General features: G+C 33.3%; 2 protein-coding genes and 1 long non-coding RNA gene across 3 annotated transcripts in view; 1 reads left to right on the top strand and 2 right to left on the bottom strand.

Annotated features, from left to right (window-relative positions):
* LOC133200024 (actin-binding Rho-activating protein-like) lies at positions 1-2,262 on the top strand. The gene is made up of 2 exons (XM_061335793.1): positions 1-100; positions 1,459-2,262. Exon 2 carries the CDS (start codon positions 1,472-1,474, stop codon positions 1,910-1,912), a length of 441 nt encoding a protein of 146 aa, XP_061191777.1. The 5' UTR covers positions 1-100; positions 1,459-1,471; the 3' UTR covers positions 1,913-2,262.
* A 1,933-nt stretch (positions 2,263-4,195) lies between these two features.
* Positions 4,196-20,661, bottom strand: part of LOC133204113 (von Willebrand factor A domain-containing protein 2-like) — a 69,528-nt gene continuing 53,062 nt past the window's right edge. The window contains exons 6-14 of the mRNA XM_061339874.1: positions 18,102-18,218; positions 14,002-14,115; positions 12,767-13,339; positions 11,988-12,601; positions 11,806-11,834; positions 6,472-6,547; positions 6,202-6,282; positions 5,686-5,760; positions 4,196-5,303 (exon numbers count right to left, since the gene is read on the bottom strand). Of these exons, the coding sequence (XP_061195858.1) occupies positions 5,070-5,303; positions 5,686-5,760; positions 6,202-6,282; positions 6,472-6,547; positions 11,806-11,834; positions 11,988-12,601; positions 12,767-13,339; positions 14,002-14,115; positions 18,102-18,218 (1,913 nt within the window). The 3' untranslated portion in view covers positions 4,196-5,069. The remainder of the gene's footprint in view (positions 5,304-5,685; positions 5,761-6,201; positions 6,283-6,471; positions 6,548-11,805; positions 11,835-11,987; positions 12,602-12,766; positions 13,340-14,001; positions 14,116-18,101; positions 18,219-20,661) is intronic.
* On the bottom strand, positions 14,309-17,521 carry LOC133171827 (uncharacterized). The gene is made up of 5 exons (XR_009718877.1): positions 17,411-17,521; positions 16,504-16,620; positions 15,442-15,558; positions 14,530-14,646; positions 14,309-14,399 (listed from the first exon to the last, which is right to left on the bottom strand). It is a non-coding gene; the product is annotated as an uncharacterized LOC133171827 (long non-coding RNA).

The raw sequence follows: 20,661 nt of genomic DNA, 5'->3' as shown, positions 1-20,661 counted from the left end.
ATGTCCGCCTTGGGCCACCATACGTAAACAATCCCTCCCACGCAGCATTTCTAAGTAGGAGGAATTATGTACAGCTCGAAACTCGACGACCGACACAAAGGTATGTGTATTCTGTATTACTCTAACTTTATACATGTTGATCACTTGATGGTAAAATGCAGTATTTATATTTTTACATGTAAATCAATTTAACTTGTTTCTGCGCAGAATGTATAACGTTATAATGTGTGACCCTTTGAATATATAATACCGGTAGTACATATTGGTCGTTAGCCGAAGACATCCCAAATACCTCCTGCTGGGGGATAAGGGTTTTGTAGAGTCGGAGATTGGAGATGGGCGTGTCGCTGATGCATTACTTTTCATATGTACTTTGTGCAAAATGGTAATTGTAAAACCACGTATATTAATATTTATAACTCAGTATATGTATGACATGAACCTAAAGGAAACCAAAAACAAATGGGTTACTGTTTAAATTAACAGGTCTTTTCGATAAAAAAAATACTCGGTATATTTCCACTACATTTCGATTAATCTCATTATATAATAAGGGTGCACTTCTATAGGTTATCCATCTAATCTATTATCAATATGTACCCCCCCCCCCCCCTTTGTCCACCTGCGGGTGTTCGAATCTAGTTACGAAATAGCTAAAAATATTAGATATTAATAGATAATGCCTTTTGTTGTCTATAACTATTGTATTTATATTAATGTACAATATTCCTAAGAACTGCTTGCAGACGTGTGCATTGTCGGAGGAATGTGTGCTGGATTAGTTCCAACAATCGAGCAAAATGATTAAGCACACGTATACTAGACATACTATCAGAGAAAGAAGTAATATTTCTGTAGAAATTTGCTTGTACTGCTCATAGACACATCAACTGATATCGGAAGGATGAAATTTAAATAATAAAATGAACTACACTCTAAGAAATTCAATATTGCAGAGTAATAACCCCCCCCCCCCCAAACCTCGACGAGAATAATCAATATATATTTACATTAATTTTATCGTTGGAAGATGTCTGCTGTTAAAATTCTGCAAATATGCATAATAAAATTTTTTGTAAAGTATTTGTGCTTTTTGCTGAAAATAGTAACAGGATCATGCACCATTGACGATTCTGAAAAAAAAAAAGAGTGGGAAAGGGGTCTTGAAGGGGTACCCCTACACAAGATCCCCCACCCTTTTTTGTAAATGGAAGCCATTTTGGTTGTTTCTGGTGCATTTAATTATGGAAATTTTTCATTTTGTTCAATTTCTAAATAAATAAAATCTAGCCGCACATATGCAAAAGGATTTTTTGTTGCAAAAATATTTTGTTTTTTATTCCGACAGCCTTGACTTACCCTTGAGTAATATTTTGTTTTTATTCCGACAGCCTTGACTCACCCTTGAGTAATTCATTATGAATTTGTAAAATTATGCTATATTGTTTATGTGTACAGAATCCATGTTACCATGGCAGGAATATCGAAGAGAGTCAACCAGTGGCAGAAATTTTTTGACGACCACGAACAAAAACAGAAAATAAACCCCTTCTCCGAGTGGGAGGGGGCCTCACATCGACAGAAACTGGACAAAAATGATCCTAACTACGGACGCCCCGTGGAAGGATCCATGACGGAATATAGGGGTCAAAAGGCCGGAGAACTCATCAGCGGAGAAATCGTGGAACTGTGTCACGTGATCGCTGATCTTGGACAAAAGAACGCGGATGGATCATTCAGTATTTCCTTTGGAAATCTATTTGAAGCATACACAACAATATCAAACAAACTGGTGGGGATGTTGATGCGAGCACGAAAACAAAATTTATTAACTTTTCCTGGAGAAATGTTGTTTCAGAGAAGAGATGACGACGTTATAATTACTTTATTTAAAATTCCGTATACCGATTGATTAATATTAAAATAATTTATTTAAGATTTTAATACATAAATGAATTCATATGAATGGTTGCAGTATATTCAATTTATTTTTCATATTAAAAATATATCTCACCCCTAAAAGGATGCATGTATGTATAGTGCCCTTGCAGAAACATGACGACATTTTTAATACATGTATCATATTTTATCTATCTCTGACACACTTTTTCAGGCATGCCACCACTTCCTGTTAGCGTGGTGTCCAGTGTGGTGATTAACTTGTGCCGAAATGATTCATTGCTTGTTATGGTCTATTGGTCGTGTACCAAAAAAATTAATTATATCTTCAATTCTGAATTAAAAAATTAATTATATCTTCAATTCTGAATTAGTGACATTTATCATTAATATTATAAATCGCTGTTGAAGATCATAAATTTTTTAGCAAGAAGATGTACTAATGTATATTATGTTCATACCACTTTATAAGCAGACCTACTATTATATTCTTGTGAAGCAGAATTAATTCAAAGACTTCTGCATGAGAAGAAGACTCTAGCTGTTGCTTTCAACATTTAAATTCGATATATCCATGACGTTTTATCAATTAACAATATAGTCATTTTCATACACATGTAAACTCGATATATCCCAGTGAACTTAGGATAAAAGACACCACAAAGTCAACCACACCTATTTCCTGGTCAGCGGCTAATTAGGGTACACCGGTGTAATTATGTTGGAATACTCAGGTGAAATCATAATGTAATTGTCTAGTTTTGGTGACAAAAAGCGCCGGAATTCGGAATGTATATAGTGGTCGGAATATACAGTGTTTTCTAGATAAATTATAAAGAAATTTTTGGGAATAAAATATGATGTCGGAAAGTCCTGTGTGCCGGATTGCACAGATGTCGGATTGGACAGTAGACACTGTATTTGGATGTTTTACTGACTATAGACGTCAATGGTCAACTAACAACTATACGACAAACGGGAACATTTCACTATCACCTGTACGTGGAATTTATGTCTCCCAGCTGATTTGGTATTATAATACAAGAGCATTCTCCGAGTACGATAAAATCTTAAACCGAGACAGGCTACTGACAAATAAGTTGATGGTACATGGCTTTTCAGAATCTCATGGAGTCGGTATTTCGCATATTCAGTAGTCGTTAAAAATGACCTCATTTAAGGAATGAATTTGATAGCTACCCATTTTATACGGTATAAACTGGGTTGGGGCAGTTTACGCTTTATAAACCGTGAAGCGGTTTATAAAAAAGCATAAACTGTTCCAACCCAGTTTATACCGTATAAATTGGGTAGCTATTAAATTCATTCCTTATAATTTAATTTTCATTCATTTGGTGTTAGAAAAAAAGATGATTGTCCTTAAAAAATGACTACAATTTGTTCAAAATTTGAATGTCACGTCAGGCGGATCGATGCGTTTTTGACGTAAGTCATTGTGACGTAGGCAACCCATTTTATACGATATAAAGTAAATTTTTTATCCGATCAAATACAGCGTTACATCCAGAATTAAATTATTTGCAAATAAAACATATCATTGGATCGTATTTCGACAGACCTGTTTCATACAATTGTTTGGACTATTTTTAATACTTAATATTTTGACTATGGTTTACTTCGTTTACCTGATCTATACAGAGTACTCATATAGGTGTGACCGGTCGACAGAGGATACTTACTCCAACCTCTGGTATTTCCAGGGGTCCGTGTTTTTTGCCTGTTCACAATTTATTTTGTTTAAAGGATTTATAAAATTGATCACTGTTCGTTATCTTTACCTTTTTCGTGCCAGATGAAATATTCTTTGTATTCACTTTCTAGGATTAAACTGGGTTTCAAATATCATGAAAATAAAAAAAAATTACTTTTCACAACTAGATATTCAATAGACCTAGAAATAGAAGGAGAAGAGAATAATATATCCACTGAAAGTATTTTGAATTTTTTTTATAGCAGATGGTCTTAAAACAAACAAGCGCTAACAAATATCTTTTTCCAATGGAAGTACAGTATACACATGCTTATGAAGTCAATGATTGCTAGTTTAAAGAAAAATACTGTTCAATGACTGTATACCATTACACAATATTTCACTACAAAGGTAATTCACATGAATGAAAAATAGTAGTGTACTACTGCATATTTTCAATTAAACAAGCTTTGTATGTGGTACAAAAATCTCCCATAAGTGTGGCCAAATTGTGTTGGATGAACTTGACTGGATCAAGATGTTCTAGAAGGACATTTTTCTATGGGGCAGACTCAAACTTGCATGTTTCAAAAATTGCATTTATTTCTATTGATCAGTACATGAACATGTATCATAAAAGTTATACAGTGTATTTACTTTATTGACCAGCACATAATTCAGGGCACTGACGCATTTTCCCTGCATAAAAAATGATCTGTATCAACTTCAAGGTAAATCAAAAGAAAATTATTAATAAGTGACCTCTATGTCAAATGTGAGCTTCTAACATTTTTTTTCAATACAAAAGTTATAATAAACAAAGTTATAAACTAATAGGATTTTTTTTACGATTCCAATCCCCATGAATTTGACTTTTTCAGACACCGTACAGCGGGTTTTCTTGGCGGGTGTAAAATTTGCCGTTTTGTCTGCTCAAATGTATACCAATAATTTTGGCGTAATTTATTTTAGCGGACAGGGGTTTCCACTCTTTGCAGACGAACACTAAGATTACTAAATATTTTAGCGACTATCAAAACGCCAAAATTAGCACCCCGCTAAAATAACCCGCTATACGGTACTAGTATTTTCTTGGGTCTCGATATTTCACTCAGAATAAAAGTTTATTTGTGTCTAATACATGGTTGTAATCCATTACCATAATAGCAGACAATACTGCAATATATTTTCAATCCTTGTGATATAATTTTGAAATAAATCTTAAACTACAAATAGTTTCAACAAAAAACAATTTTATTTAAATTTGTTTCTTAACCTTATATAAAAAATATTACATACATCCATTTAATGTTTTCAAATATCTTTCACACACACACATAATGGATCTTTTAATTGAAAACACATTTCTGGGAACATAGCCAAAGTTAATGAAGCTTTGTTCCACACAATCTTTCACTTAAAAATACCATATAACAATCACAGTAAAAGAATCTTAAATTCACTTATTTTTCATCGCAATATCCTGCTGATGTTGAATTGTTTCATAAAATTTTCTTTTATTTTCCTGTTGTTTTTTGTAGTCCTCACTGCTCCTTAATCGTTTGTTTTTGGCTGCGATTTCTCTGTCTCCCTCCTCTTTGATCTTCATGAAGGTTTTCATGGAGTTATCATCATCGGGCCGAGGCCCTCGGAAATTCGACCATTTATCTAGCTGACCATATTTCTGGGTCTCCTGAACAGGCAATACATAGTCAAGATTATTGATTACTGTGGAATCATTAGATTTTGTGGTGGCTCAATTTTCTTGGAATTCGTGGGTACCTCCTATCTTTCATGAATTAATAAACTATGGTCACTAAGTCACATTTCCTTTTGTAGGTATAAGAGAATACAAGAAATTACAACCCCTATAAAATTTAAGCAATCCACGAAAATTGGCCCCAACAAATTTTGATGATTCAACAGTAGTCTTGATATTATTATGAACTATTATTTTTTGCTTTTCTTACAAATATTCAGAATGTAAAGTTAGAAAGATATTCACCTTTTGAAAAACATTATAGTTGTACTTTTGGGTACATGTTATTTAATTGTTTAACCAAACTTTGACTCACTTTTTGAAGTTCCTGTAATGTTTTAACATCACCAATTTCATCAAAAAATTTCTTGGTTTCTCTGTCTGACAGAAGCTAAAATGAAGAACATAAAATTGTTGGCATATTTCAAGTGTTTTAAAAATATAATGCACAAAAATGATGTGCATACTGCATATACATATGTATTTTGAATTATGTAATAAGGAAAATAGGAATAAGAGTGACACAATAAGCTTAAACAAATTAAAGTTTCAGTATTTGAAGAATTAAGGTATGACACTTGTCAGCTTTTGAGAAAAGTTTGGTGAGAACATTTCACTTCAAAATGATTTTATTAAAATTAAATTTTTATAACATATTTGAATGAAACAATGCAAATTATACAATAATCAATTTAAAAACTGTTTTGAACAGAAAAAAATGAAATACGGAGTACAGGTACATTAACGTGTAAAAGAATGACCTACCCATCTTACAAAAATTTTAAGATGATAAAAAAAAATTATTTAGATAAAAATTTTAAATTAAACTTACTGAAGATTTCTTTCTGTCTCTTTTTCTGTATACTAGTTTTTGTGTCTGAACTAATATTGCTGCACCTGTCAATACAAATAGCTGAAATAGAAGACAAATAACTGAAACAAAAGAAAAAAATATTTAAAATTACAATTCCCAAATGCATATGTAATGTGTATATATACTGAAGGTAATTTCTAAATATTGACAGAGATTTAAGCTTTCTGCATTGCAAGTTTAGGTACTTCGCACGTGAGTTGACTCAAAAAAAAGTATATGTAAATGTACCATTAAAGGCAATCCCTTGTTAAAGAAAGGGGATCGTCTGAGCTCCCGAATGTTCTGTTGGAAGGAGGAAAACATTCTATGTCAAATTCATGAAGAATTCAACAAGTAAACAATGTCGTTGTTACTCATGGAGTCATTCGTAACATATAACATTCGTTGCGTCAGGCCATATTTCGTTTCAATTTCAAACAGAAAGTACTAATAGCAACGTGACGAGTTAGCCCGTACATTGAAGTTTCTAGCAGTACGTATCGCGCAACAAAAAATCGCGATATACCGGTATACCGATAAAATTGCGCATCCCCAATATTTACAATTTACCACATAACTTAGTTTATTGCGGGAATAGACTGGAAAAGTCTATAAAAAGTATTTTACCTCAGAATTTTACTGATTTTGTTCACAAAAATACAGGGCTCCGTTTTACAATTTTATGAACTTACGACTAAGATCAGAATGTTATTATGCAAATAACTTTTCTTTGTGCATTATTTTGAAAATGGTTTTAATCTTTTTGAAAAGAATTTAGAAAGATATTTTATGCAAACAATTTTTAACAGAAACATAAGTTTTGAAAGATTTTACAATCAACGAAATATTATTCTTTTGTAAAACGAGCCCTTGGGGAGGATTAACCATAATCCAATTTCCTGTGATTTTCTCTGTATAAACAATTTCAATTTTGTGAAATACACAATTATATTGAAGGAATGTTTTTAAGTTTTGTGAGAGACTGGGTTATTGATGTGTAAATCACACAGACTTGTCACGTAGGCATATTTTATGAAGCGCACTATGCCTACGTGCAAATCGTGTGATTTACGGAACTTAAAAACATTCCTTTCTAATATATTTTACATTTTAAAAGCACCAAAAATATACTTATAATTAATATTTGAGTTTCTCGTGTCCTATGTTCTTTATCGTTATATTTTTATGGAATAGCTAACGCGCTTCATGAAATATGCCTACATGACAAGTCTGTGTGATTTTCACACCAATAACTCACACTAAACTTAAAAACATTCCTTAATTAAATGACTTTCAATTTTCAATGACATGCAGTTGGTCACATGATCAGACTTTCTTGTGTATGGAAAGCAAACTGCACGAGTCATTTCGAAAGTTCCGATTGTGACGTCATATGACGTCGTGGGTACGTTATGTTGCATTTCCATAACAAGGTCTAAATAGTGCATATTTTCCCTTGCAATACGAATAAAAGTAAAATATAAATATAAGAAATAAAATATCATTTTTTAGAGTTTCATTGGGATATGACATGAAGTCGGTACGCATGATCAAATCTACTATAACGCCCTTCTGGCGTTATAGAATTTGATCACGTGACATATCCCAATGAAACTCTAAAAATGATATCTTATTTCTTAAAATCACACAGGCTTGTCACGTAGGCATATTTCATGAAGTGCACTAGCGCTTCATGAAAAATGAAAAATATGCCTACGTGCAAGCCTGTGTGATTTACACAAAAATACATGTAATTCACACTAACCTTAAAACATTCCTTATATTTACATTTTACATGTTCAAAAGTACCAACAATGTATGACTTTCTCGCTCCCCTACTGTATGTCGATATATTTTTATTAACGTTTCTACCCTCATCGCTACCTCATCGTGACGTCACTTTAGCGCGAGTTTCTCCGTGTACATTTCTACGCGTGAGTATACACTGGAGAATCGTCTTTAACGCCGGTTTCTTCGATTTTAGTTTGCGACTACCCCCTCCATTGAAACTAGAAATATCCCCCGTCTATTCCTTATACGAGTATTTTCCAATTCCAGATTGTGAAACAATGAAGATCATCAAATAATAAAAAAAAAGTCATGAAATTTATACCAGGGGTCATTTTTCAACAGCTTGGTAATTTTGTTTCTCGACATTTATGACATAAACCCTTTGAAAATTGGATCCTGTTAAATACTGATCCCCAACTGCAGCGTTTCGCCGTGTGTTTGATCTGGAAGTTGTTATACATGATTGATATGTACATGTATATTATCTACTAAGATATTGATCAGTTTCAGAATTTTAATTTCTTCTAGAAACGGTTGAAAATTCATGCAATTATTGTTCTAATCGATTCAACTGATGCGCACATCAATTCATTGGATGCGCACATCAATTAAATTGTTGCAGTTTACAGCTTTACAAATATTTTATAAAGACTTCACTAGAGGAATTAAAGCACGCATCAATTCTTTAAAAGAGAGCAACATTTCCAGTAAAGAGACTATTTTATAAATTATGGATATGTTGAGATGATAATATCACTAATTTGTTGCTCTCCCTAAAAGAATAGATGAACGCTTTAATTGAGTTAATGATATAATTAATTCTATTGAAGAAAGCAATAATTTGATTAATGAACGCATCAATTAAAACAACGGGAGCCTTAAATCAATTTTTGCTTTCGTCAATTCAATTGAAGCGCACATCCAATCAATTACTTCTCTCACTAATCCAATAGATGAGAGCATGAATTCAGCAAATAATAATTGATAATATCACAATCGAATCAATGCGTGGAATAATTCCAAATTGAAAACATCATTATAATTTGAAGAAATCTTCAATTGAATTGTTGCGCGCATCAAATGAATTTAGGATATTTTCAAATAATTAAGGATATTTTCAATTATTTTAGTGTCAATTTTTGAAGTTTTTCCTCCAATATTCTTTATTCAAACAAATTATGGGAACAAACACAGTCTTATTTCATCTTGAATAGACACATTAAAATTTGTGACAACAAAAAATTTTCAAATTACTTCGCATGTTCAATTATTTGACTTTTTTGCACTCAAAAAATATTTTTTCCGGCATTAAAAATATAACAAGCAATAAAATCATTTGAAAGTAATGGCATTTTACTGAATTTAAAAAGAATGGTTAAGGTCAAGATCTAGTAAATGAGTTTAGACTTTAATCGTGGTGCTATGTCCATTATGACGTCATAATCAATTTCAACTTTCTTTTTCCCGTACTTTACGGCTCTAATAGATTTATGTAGAAAATAAAGTATTTTCATGGAATTCAATTTGAAATCATGTGAAAAGTAATCCCGATACCTATATTCAATTTAATATTATTTTAAAGAAGAAGCCAAGAACATACAAATTGCCGTTTTCTGAGAGACTGTAGGCAATCTGGATACATTTCCTTTGTCTGATATGGAAAAAAACTCCTACATTCATGACTGGTTTTCTTAATTTTTTCATCGAAAATGACATTTTAAAATATGATTTTTCGTCTTGTTTATCTACAAATTATGCCCCAAAACACCTTATTTGACCAAGCTTAAGTTATAAAGCATCATTAAAGGAAGTGATTTCTCAGATTTGAGAAATCTGTAGGCACCTTTCATTTACTAGATCTTGACCTTAAAGATATCTTATATATTCAGAAAAGAAAATTGAAAATGGGGGTCTGTGATGTTAATTTTTAGATATTACTAAAAAAGTGATAAATTTAAGCTTCAATTAGGGCAATTTTTTTTCTAGATTTTCAAAATATATTTGCTATATTTATCAAATATCATGATAGAATTCATGATAGTTTATTTAATATATAATTTAGGACCAGCATAAAACAGTTCACGGCACAGAAAAACTCTGTATGCAGGCTGGATGGGAAAAAAGGAATCCAAACGTAACATACTTTAAAAGAGAAAAAATTGTAATTTTCTTCTAAAAAACCTTCCGCCACAAAATATAGTTCCTCATTTAATGCTTTCAGTATGGAATTTTATCATGGAGTTTTAACTGAATATAGTTTAATTGGTATTGTAGAATCCAAATTTATTTTTAGAACTAAAACATTATGCAGAATTTTTGAAATACTGATTAAGAAAAAATCTGTTCAAAAGCTCAGGAGCAAACCTCGTTAAGCCATTGCCTGTGTAAATCTTTACAAAATTTTGCGTACATTTTTTACAGTAAGAAAATCTTACAAATTTTCCACACTCTCTTTTTGCAGATAACCCCCCCCCCAATGAAATCGTTCATTTTGGTGGAAAACCTGTGAACACCATATACATATATGTTGTAATACAGTCAGGGTAATCCTGATAAATGCATTTTAACAGAAACAAGATAATTCAGAGAATTTGTGTCCTACGCTTAGGGAAAAAGAAGAGCATGCGCAGTTCTGGGGGGACTCCCCCTGGATTTGTAGAATTATTAAATTTATACTTGTATATTAAAGCAAATAAAAAATGCCAATATGGATATAAAGAATTAACTGCTTATTCTTTAATATGAGTATGGAAGGTTCTTTTTATTAGAATATTTGTAACAATGATTTCATGAGTTTGTACACGCCAGACGTCATAACTTTTTCATTTCACATGTTGAATACTTTCAACTAGTAAATAATAATAAAAAAAATGTAACCCCCCCCCCAAAAAAAAAAAAATCGTGCGGGATTTGAACCCGGGACCTCTCACTTGCTAAGCAAGAATCATGCCCCTAGACCAAGAAGGCACTTGATTATACAGCAAATTAAATGCAAACATTATAGGTCACATATAATGTTTATATTCACGTTCGATATTGTCAAAATTTTACACAATACATGGTGTCTAATTTAGCCTTTACTAAAGAGTTATAATACACGTAATTAGAATAAAAAGTCCGCCGACAACCTGTATTATACGTAATAACTCTCCACACGCCCCTGTGCTAAAAATAGTGTCAAGCGACTTTTAATACAATAAATTAAAAAAAACCCAAATTAATATCTCCCACTTTCAATGAAAGCAGGGGACAAAAAACGGAACGGGACACTTTGAGAGGGGCGAGAGAGGCCATAGGGAGTTATGATACAAAATTTCCTTGCACAAGCTTCTGGAGATATCGCCCGGAAACGAAAGTGTTACACACAGACGGAATGTATGAATTTACGACCTTGAACTTTGACCTTTTGACCTCAAAATCAATAGGGTTCTTCCTTAGGCCACAGAAAGTTGTTATGTAAAATTTCATTGCAAAAGCTCAAAGGATTCTCGAGATATCGCGCCGAAACGAAAGTGTTAAAACAGACAGAATTTATGAATTTACTACCTTGACCTTTGACTTTTTGACCTCAAAATCAATAGGGTTCTTCTTTAGGCCATAAGGAGTTGCTATGCAAAATGTCATTGCGAAAGCGCAAAGGGTTCTCAAGATATCGCGCGGAAACGAAAGTGTTAGAGACCGACAGATATACAGACGGACGGACGGGCAGACACACCCAAATTAATATCCCCCACTTTCAGTGAAAGCGGGTGACAAAAAGTTTGAATCTCATATCAATCCCGTATGATATACAAAGATCGTATACTAAAGCATGAGCTAATCTGGCAAATATACAAAGAAAACATGCAACAATATCAAAAAGAAATGCATGAAGCAAAGAAAAATATTGAGCAATTAATCGCTTTACATGTTTAACTATAAAATTAAGTAATAGTAAAACGTTGTTTAAATGGTTATTAGTCTTAAGCGTTCACTCTTTTTGTGCACTCTAGTCGACTTAATTTTTTAATGAAGTCGATTTCAATATTTTGTAAAGTCCACTGATTTGATGATGGATCCTGATCCGCAAAATAAGCATGGAAAGCACTAGAAGCCGTTCCCAATACCTGTTCATATTTGTAATTCGCCCCAACACCAATTGAGATCAGTGTTACACCTTTGTTTGTCAAATCTTCAACTACACGAATACAATCTGTTAACTTAGTATCAAATCCATTATGGACGAAAACAATATATTTCAAAGAGACATCTCGAGCTCCATGCTTGCCCGAAATTATTTCTTCCTGAATAAACTGAAGAGCGTTGAATAAGTTTGATGTACTATTGTGACGATCTTGTTTGGAAGCTTGGAAGGTACTGGCAAAAATATCTAAATTATGTGTAAAATTCAAAGGAAGAAAGAACGAAGCTTTGTTAGAATAGTGAATGGCGCCTAGTTGTAATTGCTTGGAACCCAGGGTTAAGAATTCACTTGTAGATCGAAGAAGTTGTAGGAAAATACCTAGGCTGGCTGCGTAAATAGTCGGTGATTGAACTGTCGATGTATCCAATGCAAAAATTAAATCTATATCTTCTCTTACTTCACAAGCTGAAAAATAATGTAATATATATTTTTTTGTGAAAACCATCTTTTAAAAAGATAAAAAGATGAGTGGTGTCAAAACGAAGCAAATTTGATTAAGAGGACGTAATCGAAGATGCAGTTCATGTACTTAAAATACAATAAACAAAATCAATAGGATTGAAGTCTTACCGGAACACTTGAAGTTGACAGTTTTATGGAAAACACGATACAATGGTTCAAAATTAATGCTGGAATAAACATCATGACTTCTGTGATCTCCAGACAGTTCTTTAAATCCAGCATGTCGGACATCATCCCCAAACGCCACAAGAAATATTTCATTTGAAGAGTGAGCTAATTTAAGATAAACCCTCAAGTCTTGAATAGAACGTCTAGCAGAACCCAAATTCGTAGGCATTCCATCGGTGAAGAAAAATACAAACTGGAAGTCCCCGGGAGTTAAAGACATAACACTTTTGATTTTGACACATGCAGGTTCAATATTTGTTGGGCCGTTGACGAAAGTGAGGTTGTTGATTTGATTTAAAAGGTCCGTTTTGTTTTCGTACGAGTCCAAATTTATGGCTACTGTGGCCGTTGAACCGTAAGAAATGACTGCAATTTCATATTTCTTTTCTGAGATGGTGATTTGTGAAACAACGTCTGTAATGTATTGAAGCTGTTTTTTGAATGTTACACCTTGAGAGCTGTAGGAAGTATCCACCACGAAGATTAGTTTCGTTGCTTCTGTTTTACAAAGATCTAAAATATATACGAATAACAGGAGTTAGATATTATTATTATACCCCCCCCCCCGCTTGAAAAGTGGGAGGGTATATAGTGATCGGGATGTCCGTCCGTCCGTCTGTACGTCCATCCGTCCCTCCGTCCGTCCGTCTGTTACGCTTTGGGGTACCCATCTCTTATCCGCAACTCCTCTTATACCACTGAATGAAATTTTATGAACCTTTCACAGAATCCTTGTTACATAGTGCCATTGTGCACCTCCTATTTTACTTTTTGATCGGACACATATTTCGGGTTTCCCATAGCAAAAGATGGACACTGCCATTCTTTCTATAATATTGAAGGGTACCCATCTCTTATCCGCAACTCCTCCTATACCACTGAATAAAATTTAATGATACTTTCACAGATTCTTTATTACATAATGCCATTATGCACTTCCTATTTTACTTTTGATCTCACTCTTCTTTCGGGTTTCCGAGAGCAAAACATGGACTTTGCCATTATAATCATATGGGAGTCGGGGGTATCATTTAGTGAGCTCAGTGCTCACAGTACCTCTAGTTATCAATACTTTGACATTTTTCCAGATACGCGTTTATGTTTCAAAGGATGTTCACTTAGTAAATTAAATACCTCCCCTGTATCCAGCTTGCAATTCTTTTTTAAAATCTTACCCTTTTCACAGAGTGGTCCATCCCAGTCGTTCACACAATTACAGTAGAATGACCCTGGTGTACTAACACAAGATCCGTTATTTTTGCATGGCTTCAACAGACACTCATCAATATCTGTTCAATAATACATGTATAAATACTTTAAGAATATTGTTCGAAAATACATTGTATATTTAGCTTTTTTTGTCATTGACCATGGACTATTGTCCTAAAACTTTTGTAATGCTATTTGTTAGACATCTGACGTATGTATGTAAATTATCTAAAAGTGATTCACAAACCTTCATTACAAAGGAATCCGGTGTACCCGATGTGACAGACACAATTAAATCCACCGTTAAAGTTGTAACAAACACCATGGTTACAGATACTAGAATTTTGTCGACACTCATCGATATCTAAATGATCGTTTAAAATATGCATAAAGGTAGATTGCATTTAAATATTTATACTTCGGATTAGTATTTCTCAGAATAATTTACATTACGCATTGCAAACACCATATGAAAGATGAAAGGATAGAGATACCTTCACTACAGACAACTCCTGTCCAATTAGATGTACAATTACAGAAGAAAGATCCCTCAGTGTTGGTACAGTTTCCTCCATTCTGACATGGCTGATTTTCTTTACATTCGTTTATATCTGATATTTATTTGAATAGTATTAAGAAAGAAAGTTAATGAAGATTTTATTTGAGTAAACATTGTTAAGCAACAGAGTAATAAGTTGGAAGAATGCATATTAAAGGAAAGAACAAAAAGAATATCAAATCCGTCCCATGGTACCAATATCATCACTTTTTGCATAAAATCTCAAAATATCCTGGCTTTTAAAATAACTTCGTTCAACAAAGTATCCCTGCCTCTGTTTGATCCTTCAGGTTCAACTAGTGACAAAAGTAGCACATTCGAAGTCTATACGGGAATTTAACATTTAGAAAAATGTCTGCAATATCAGGAAGGGATCTATTTTCCGTAACTTGTCAAAGGTGACGTATTAAATGACTTAGCAAGGTTCGGATAAAGATCTCTAGAAATAACGACTATTCCCCTGTTATCTTTATAGCTATGACCCAAATTAAGATTGAATAAACATCTCATATTGTTTTGATTTAGGATCTATGTAATTTATCCGACTAAAACTGTTTGGAATATGTTGATAAAGTTTCATGCTTAATGATAATTTAATTTTTGAAACAGTAATGAAGTTAAATTTTATTTTACTTTCGTCAAAAATGAGGTATAAGCTCTCAAATGGGAGAGAATATGCGTAATGATTATAAACTCACAAGTGAGGAACATGAAAAAACTAAATGAGCATATCAAAATATTAACTGATGGTTGTAATAAACGCAATATAGTTACAGATACATAAATCATAAAGTGGTCCATTGCATCATACAAATTTGGTAAAGTCACAGAGTGATTCATATCGTACCTGTATCACAAAGAGGCCCTGTGTATCCGGTTTGACAGGAGCAACTGAACCCACCATCAAAGTTGTAACAAACACCATGAGTACAAATTCCTGGACTTTTAAGGCACTCATTTATATCTAAACATAGAATACATGTATATTTCAATGATATAAATATCGTGTCTTCATTTGTTTTCACGACATTTCTTTCCACTAACTATGGATGTGAGAGAGAGCATCTATGGATGTGAGAGAGAGCATCATACCTTCACTACAGACAGCCCCAATTAGATGTACAATTACAGAAGAAAGATCCCTCAGTGTTGGTACAGTTTCCCTCGTTTTGACATGGATGGTATTCTTTACATTCGTCGATATCTATTTCAGACTATTATTATTTTAAAACATGAACAGATCTGGAAAATTTCGAATACTGAATACTAGCTTTAATTTCGCTCATTGTTATTTTTCACTTTTTCTGAATACGTTTTGCAAACCCTGAAAATGCACGATTATTCTGTGTTTCTTTCTTTCACGGAGTGCTATTTTCACTCTGACAGAGAAACATTATTTTAATATATCGTATACATACCCATATCACAGAGTGGTCCAGTGTAGCCATTGTGGCAAGAACAACGAAAACCCCCATAAAAATTGTAGCAGTCACCTTTGTTACATATCCCAGGGGTTTGAAGACACTCATTTACATCTAAAATGACATTACACTCATGAAGGGATATTGAAAAATTTTGAATCATTTTAAACTAGTTAAATATGTATTGCTAGATAACGATGAAAGTGAAATTAACCAAATTCACATAACTGATAACTTATAAGTGCACCATAAACATTTTTGAAGAGTTATCTGACCTTGATGAAAAGAATAAAATTTTAATTCTGTCAAAATATCTGCGTTAAATGATCGATTTTATTTCATATTTTAACAAAGAGAGAGTACATGCATATTTTCACCAAGAGATTTCTATAAAATTCAAACTACCTTTTACGATATCTTAAGAATACGTGCACTGCCAGTGGAGTTCAGGGTGTGTGTGTGTGTGTGGGAGAGAGAGAGAGTCATACCTTCACTACAGACAGCTCCCGTCCAATTAGATGTACAATTACAGAAGAACGATCCCTCAGTGTTGATACAGTTTCCTCCATTCTGACATGGCTGATTTTCTTTACATTCGTTAATATCTATTGTTATTTGAATGACATTAAAAAGAAAAGTAATGAAGGTTTGCTTTGAGGAAAACATTTTTGGCGATAGAATAATAAGTTGGAAAAAATGCAAAATAAAGGAAAAACACAAAGAATATTAAAATCTTTCCCACGGTACCAATGTCACCAGTTTTTGCCTAAAATCTCAAAATACCCTGGTTTTCAAAATAAGTTCGATCAATAAAGTATCCCTTCCTCCTTTTGATCTTTCGGGTTCAACCTGTGGCAATAGTGGCAAATTCAAAGTCCATAAGAGGATTTAACATTTATGAAAAGTTTCGGATGGGATCTTATTCCCGTCACTTGCTAAAGGCTATGTATTAAATGACGTAGCAAAGGTTTGGATAAAGATCTCTGGAAATAACGACTATTCCCCTGTTATTTTGACAGCCATGACCCAAATTAACATTGAAACACATTTCACACTGTTTTGTTTCAAGATTTATACAAATAATCCGACTAAAAACCGTTAAGAATAAGTTGATAAACATTTCATGTTAAATGATTTTTTTCAAGACAAAACTGGAGTCAAAATTTATTTTACTATCGTCAAAAATAAGAGATAAGTGGGACAGATTATAAATTCACTAGTGAAGGACATGAAAATCTTAATAAGCTTTTCAAAATATTAACTGATGATTGGAATAAAATCACTAGTAACACGTACATTTTACCCTTTTTAGTATTACAAAGTGGTTTGATCAGTGTATCACACAAATAAACAAGTTTAGAAATGGTCACAAAGTAATTCAGAGTCATATCGTACCTGCATCACAAAGAGGCCCTGTGTATCCGGTTTGACAGGAGCAACTGAACCCACCATCAAAGTTGTAACAAACACCATGAGTACAAATTCCTGGACTTTTAAGGCACTCATTTACATCTAAACAGAATACATGTATATTTCAATGATATAAATATCGTATCTTCATATGCGTTTGTGACATTTCTTTCCACCAACTATAGATGTGTTAGAGAGAGAGAGAGAGAGAGAGAGAGAGAGAGAGAGAGAGAGAGGATCATACCTTCACTACAGACAGCTCCGGTCCAGTTAGATGTACAATTGCAGAAGAAAGATCCCTCAGTGTTGGTACAGTTTCCCTCGTTTTGACATGGATGGTATACTTTACATTCGTCGATATCTATTTCAGACTATTATTATTTTAAAACATGCACAGATCTAAAACATTTAAATTACTGTATACTTAGTTTTAATTTCGCTCATTGCAATTTTCACTTTTTCTGAACAATACGTTTTGAACACCCTAAAATGCATCTATGTTTCTTTCTTTCACTGAGGAGCTATTTTCACTTTTTGACAGAAAAAATTATTCTAATATATTGTATACAGTAGCCGTTTTCTTTTTTCAGTCGTTGAATGTAGACAATAGAATGTTAATAGCCAAAATATGACAATATGGATAGGTACTTTCCATATACAATAATATAAAACATACCCATATCACAGAGTGGTCCAGTGTAGCCATCGTGGCAAGAACAACGAAAACCACCATAAAAATTGTAGCAGTCACCATTGTTACATATCCCAGGGGTTTGAAGACACTCATTTACATCTTAAATGACATTACACTCATTATATAATATAATATTGCAAACACAATATGAGAGAGAGAGAGAGAGAGAGAGAGAGAGAGAGAGAGAGAGAGAGAGTATTATACCTTCACTACAGACAGCTCCGGTCCAGTTAGGGGTACAATTACAAAAGAACGATCCCTCAGTGTTGGTACAGTTTCCTCCATTCTGACATGGCTGATTTTCTTTACATTCGTTTATATCTAATATTATTAAAATCATATTATAAGGAGAGTTAAGGAAGATTCAGTTGGATTTAATTAAAACTCTTTGGCAATATGATATTTAGTTGTAAACAGTATGTTCTAAAATAGAATATATTTTTTCGCAGATATGGCTTTGAATAAATATCAAATCTAATGTTTCTCTTTCTTTTTTGTAGACTTTAAAAGAAAATAAAAGCACGTTACAGAAGCAATTTTGCATAACTTTATTTTGTATTGTATTTTTCTCCATTTCACCGGCCACGGTAGCCTAGTGGTAGGGTGTTCGCCTCGTGATTGGGAGGCATGGGTTCGATTCTCGTTTGCAGCGCTGCGTCAAACCTAGGACGCAAACAAAAAGTTGACTGTTCTTTCGCCATGTGCCAAGCATAAAAAGTGAAAGTCACGGGTCTTTCCGATGAGACCTTGTCGCGAAAGGCGTTGGCACGATAAAGAACGCTCACAGCTGAATTTTCTTGAGTGCCGAGCATTGGACCTAGTTTGAAGCCCGTCCCGGAGTACGGCGATGTCTCTAGATGAGGGATAATTTAAGAATGGGATGTTAATCATTATATAATCAATCATTCGATCAACACGATTTCATCGCAGGATACAGAAGTTTACAACTCCTGATCATATTATATTATTATTTTCCAACATATAATGGGAATCTAAGGGTCTTTTCAGAATCTCAGAAAAGAAAACATCGAATATACTTTCAACGATTGCGATAAGCCCAAATAGATTGTCAATCTTGACTCGTCCAAGTTTGTACCCTGTGGAGTTAACTACTATAGTACACGGCTGTGATATTTTAACATTTAACAGCAAAAACAGTCGTGACTTGACAGAGATCGAATCATAGAATTATCATGTTTCGTTTTTCACTTTTCACATTTCAAATATCAAGTTTAAAACAATGATATATTTAAGACATGACTTGGGCTCCATACGTTTCCTCAGGCATTAACATTTCGATAATTTACTCGACAACTAATACGTAGAGAGCTTGCGTTTTCCAAACCTGTATCACAAACTGCTCCAGTATATCCTGAAAGACATACGCAGCTGAACCCTCCGATTAAGTTGTTGCAATCACCATGGTTACATATTCTTGGATTTTGAAGACACTCATCTATATCTGAATAATAATTAATTACACTTTTTAAAGACATACTAGTTCTAGTATATGAATATGATTCATTACATTATGAAAAGTATAAATGCTACCAAACGGATTTTCCGTTTACAGTTGTTAATATATTTTCAAGTGAAATCATCAATGTGATATAGAGAGACAAACCTTCACTACAGACGACTCCTGTCCAGTAAGACGTACAGGTACACAAGAATGACCCATTTGTGTTTGTACAGTTCCCTTCATTCTGACAAGGCTGGTATTCCGTGCATTCATTAACATCTGAAATACATTAATGAGGTTTTATATTTTAAATTAAAGACGACTTGCTTGTACATTGAAAAAAAGATATGTAAAAAAAACACCCCCTCCTCAGTATTTTCTCATTTGAGATCTCAAATGGCAATTAAAAGATTTCTTTCTTCATCAAATATGCTCATGAAACAAAAGATATGAAAAATCCAGAACAGTAAATTTTGGGGAAAAAAGGAAATCATATTACCTTTATCACAATGTGTTCCATTGTTGCCCTTTGTGCAGTGGCACATGTAACTGCCTAAAAGATTTTCACATGTTCCCCCGTTTAGACAAAGTTCCGCATTTTCAATACATTCATATATATCTGCAAGGGAGCAACGTTTCCAGTGTAACGAAAAGACAAGCTACTGTTTCAATACTAACTTCAAGGCCCAAATCTTACATAAAATGTGAATTTAAATAAGAAGACATGTAGAAGATTTTTCTATATTCAAAAATAAAATTTTTAATAATAAGAATAAAACAGATATAACTAAAATTAGCGACAAATGATATCTATAACTTTTTCATTTTGATGAAAAAAACCCCACATCTTTCTCTACGAAATAACAATAGAATGAGTTTCAGTGACATGCATATGAATCAAACCTAAACTCCTGATCAAGATGCTTGTTTTGCAATCCGTTTGCGAAATAAACACATCCTTAGTAGTCGTATTACCTGCTTGATCATTTCATTTCTAAAAGGTGAGTAGTCATATTCCACTTGTAAAAATCACCAGTATTGAAATTTTAGTATACCTGTTTCACAGTTGTTGCCTGTCCA

The sequence above is a fragment of the Saccostrea echinata genome, unplaced genomic scaffold (genome assembly GCF_033153115.1).
Source record: "Saccostrea echinata isolate AGI-Se365-2 ecotype Australia unplaced genomic scaffold, CSIRO_AGI_Sech_v1 ptg000002l, whole genome shotgun sequence".
Taxonomy (NCBI): domain Eukaryota; kingdom Metazoa; phylum Mollusca; class Bivalvia; order Ostreida; family Ostreidae; genus Saccostrea; species Saccostrea echinata.
The sequence above is the reverse complement of the archived record's forward strand: the minus strand, read 5'-3'. Positions and strand labels throughout refer to the sequence as shown.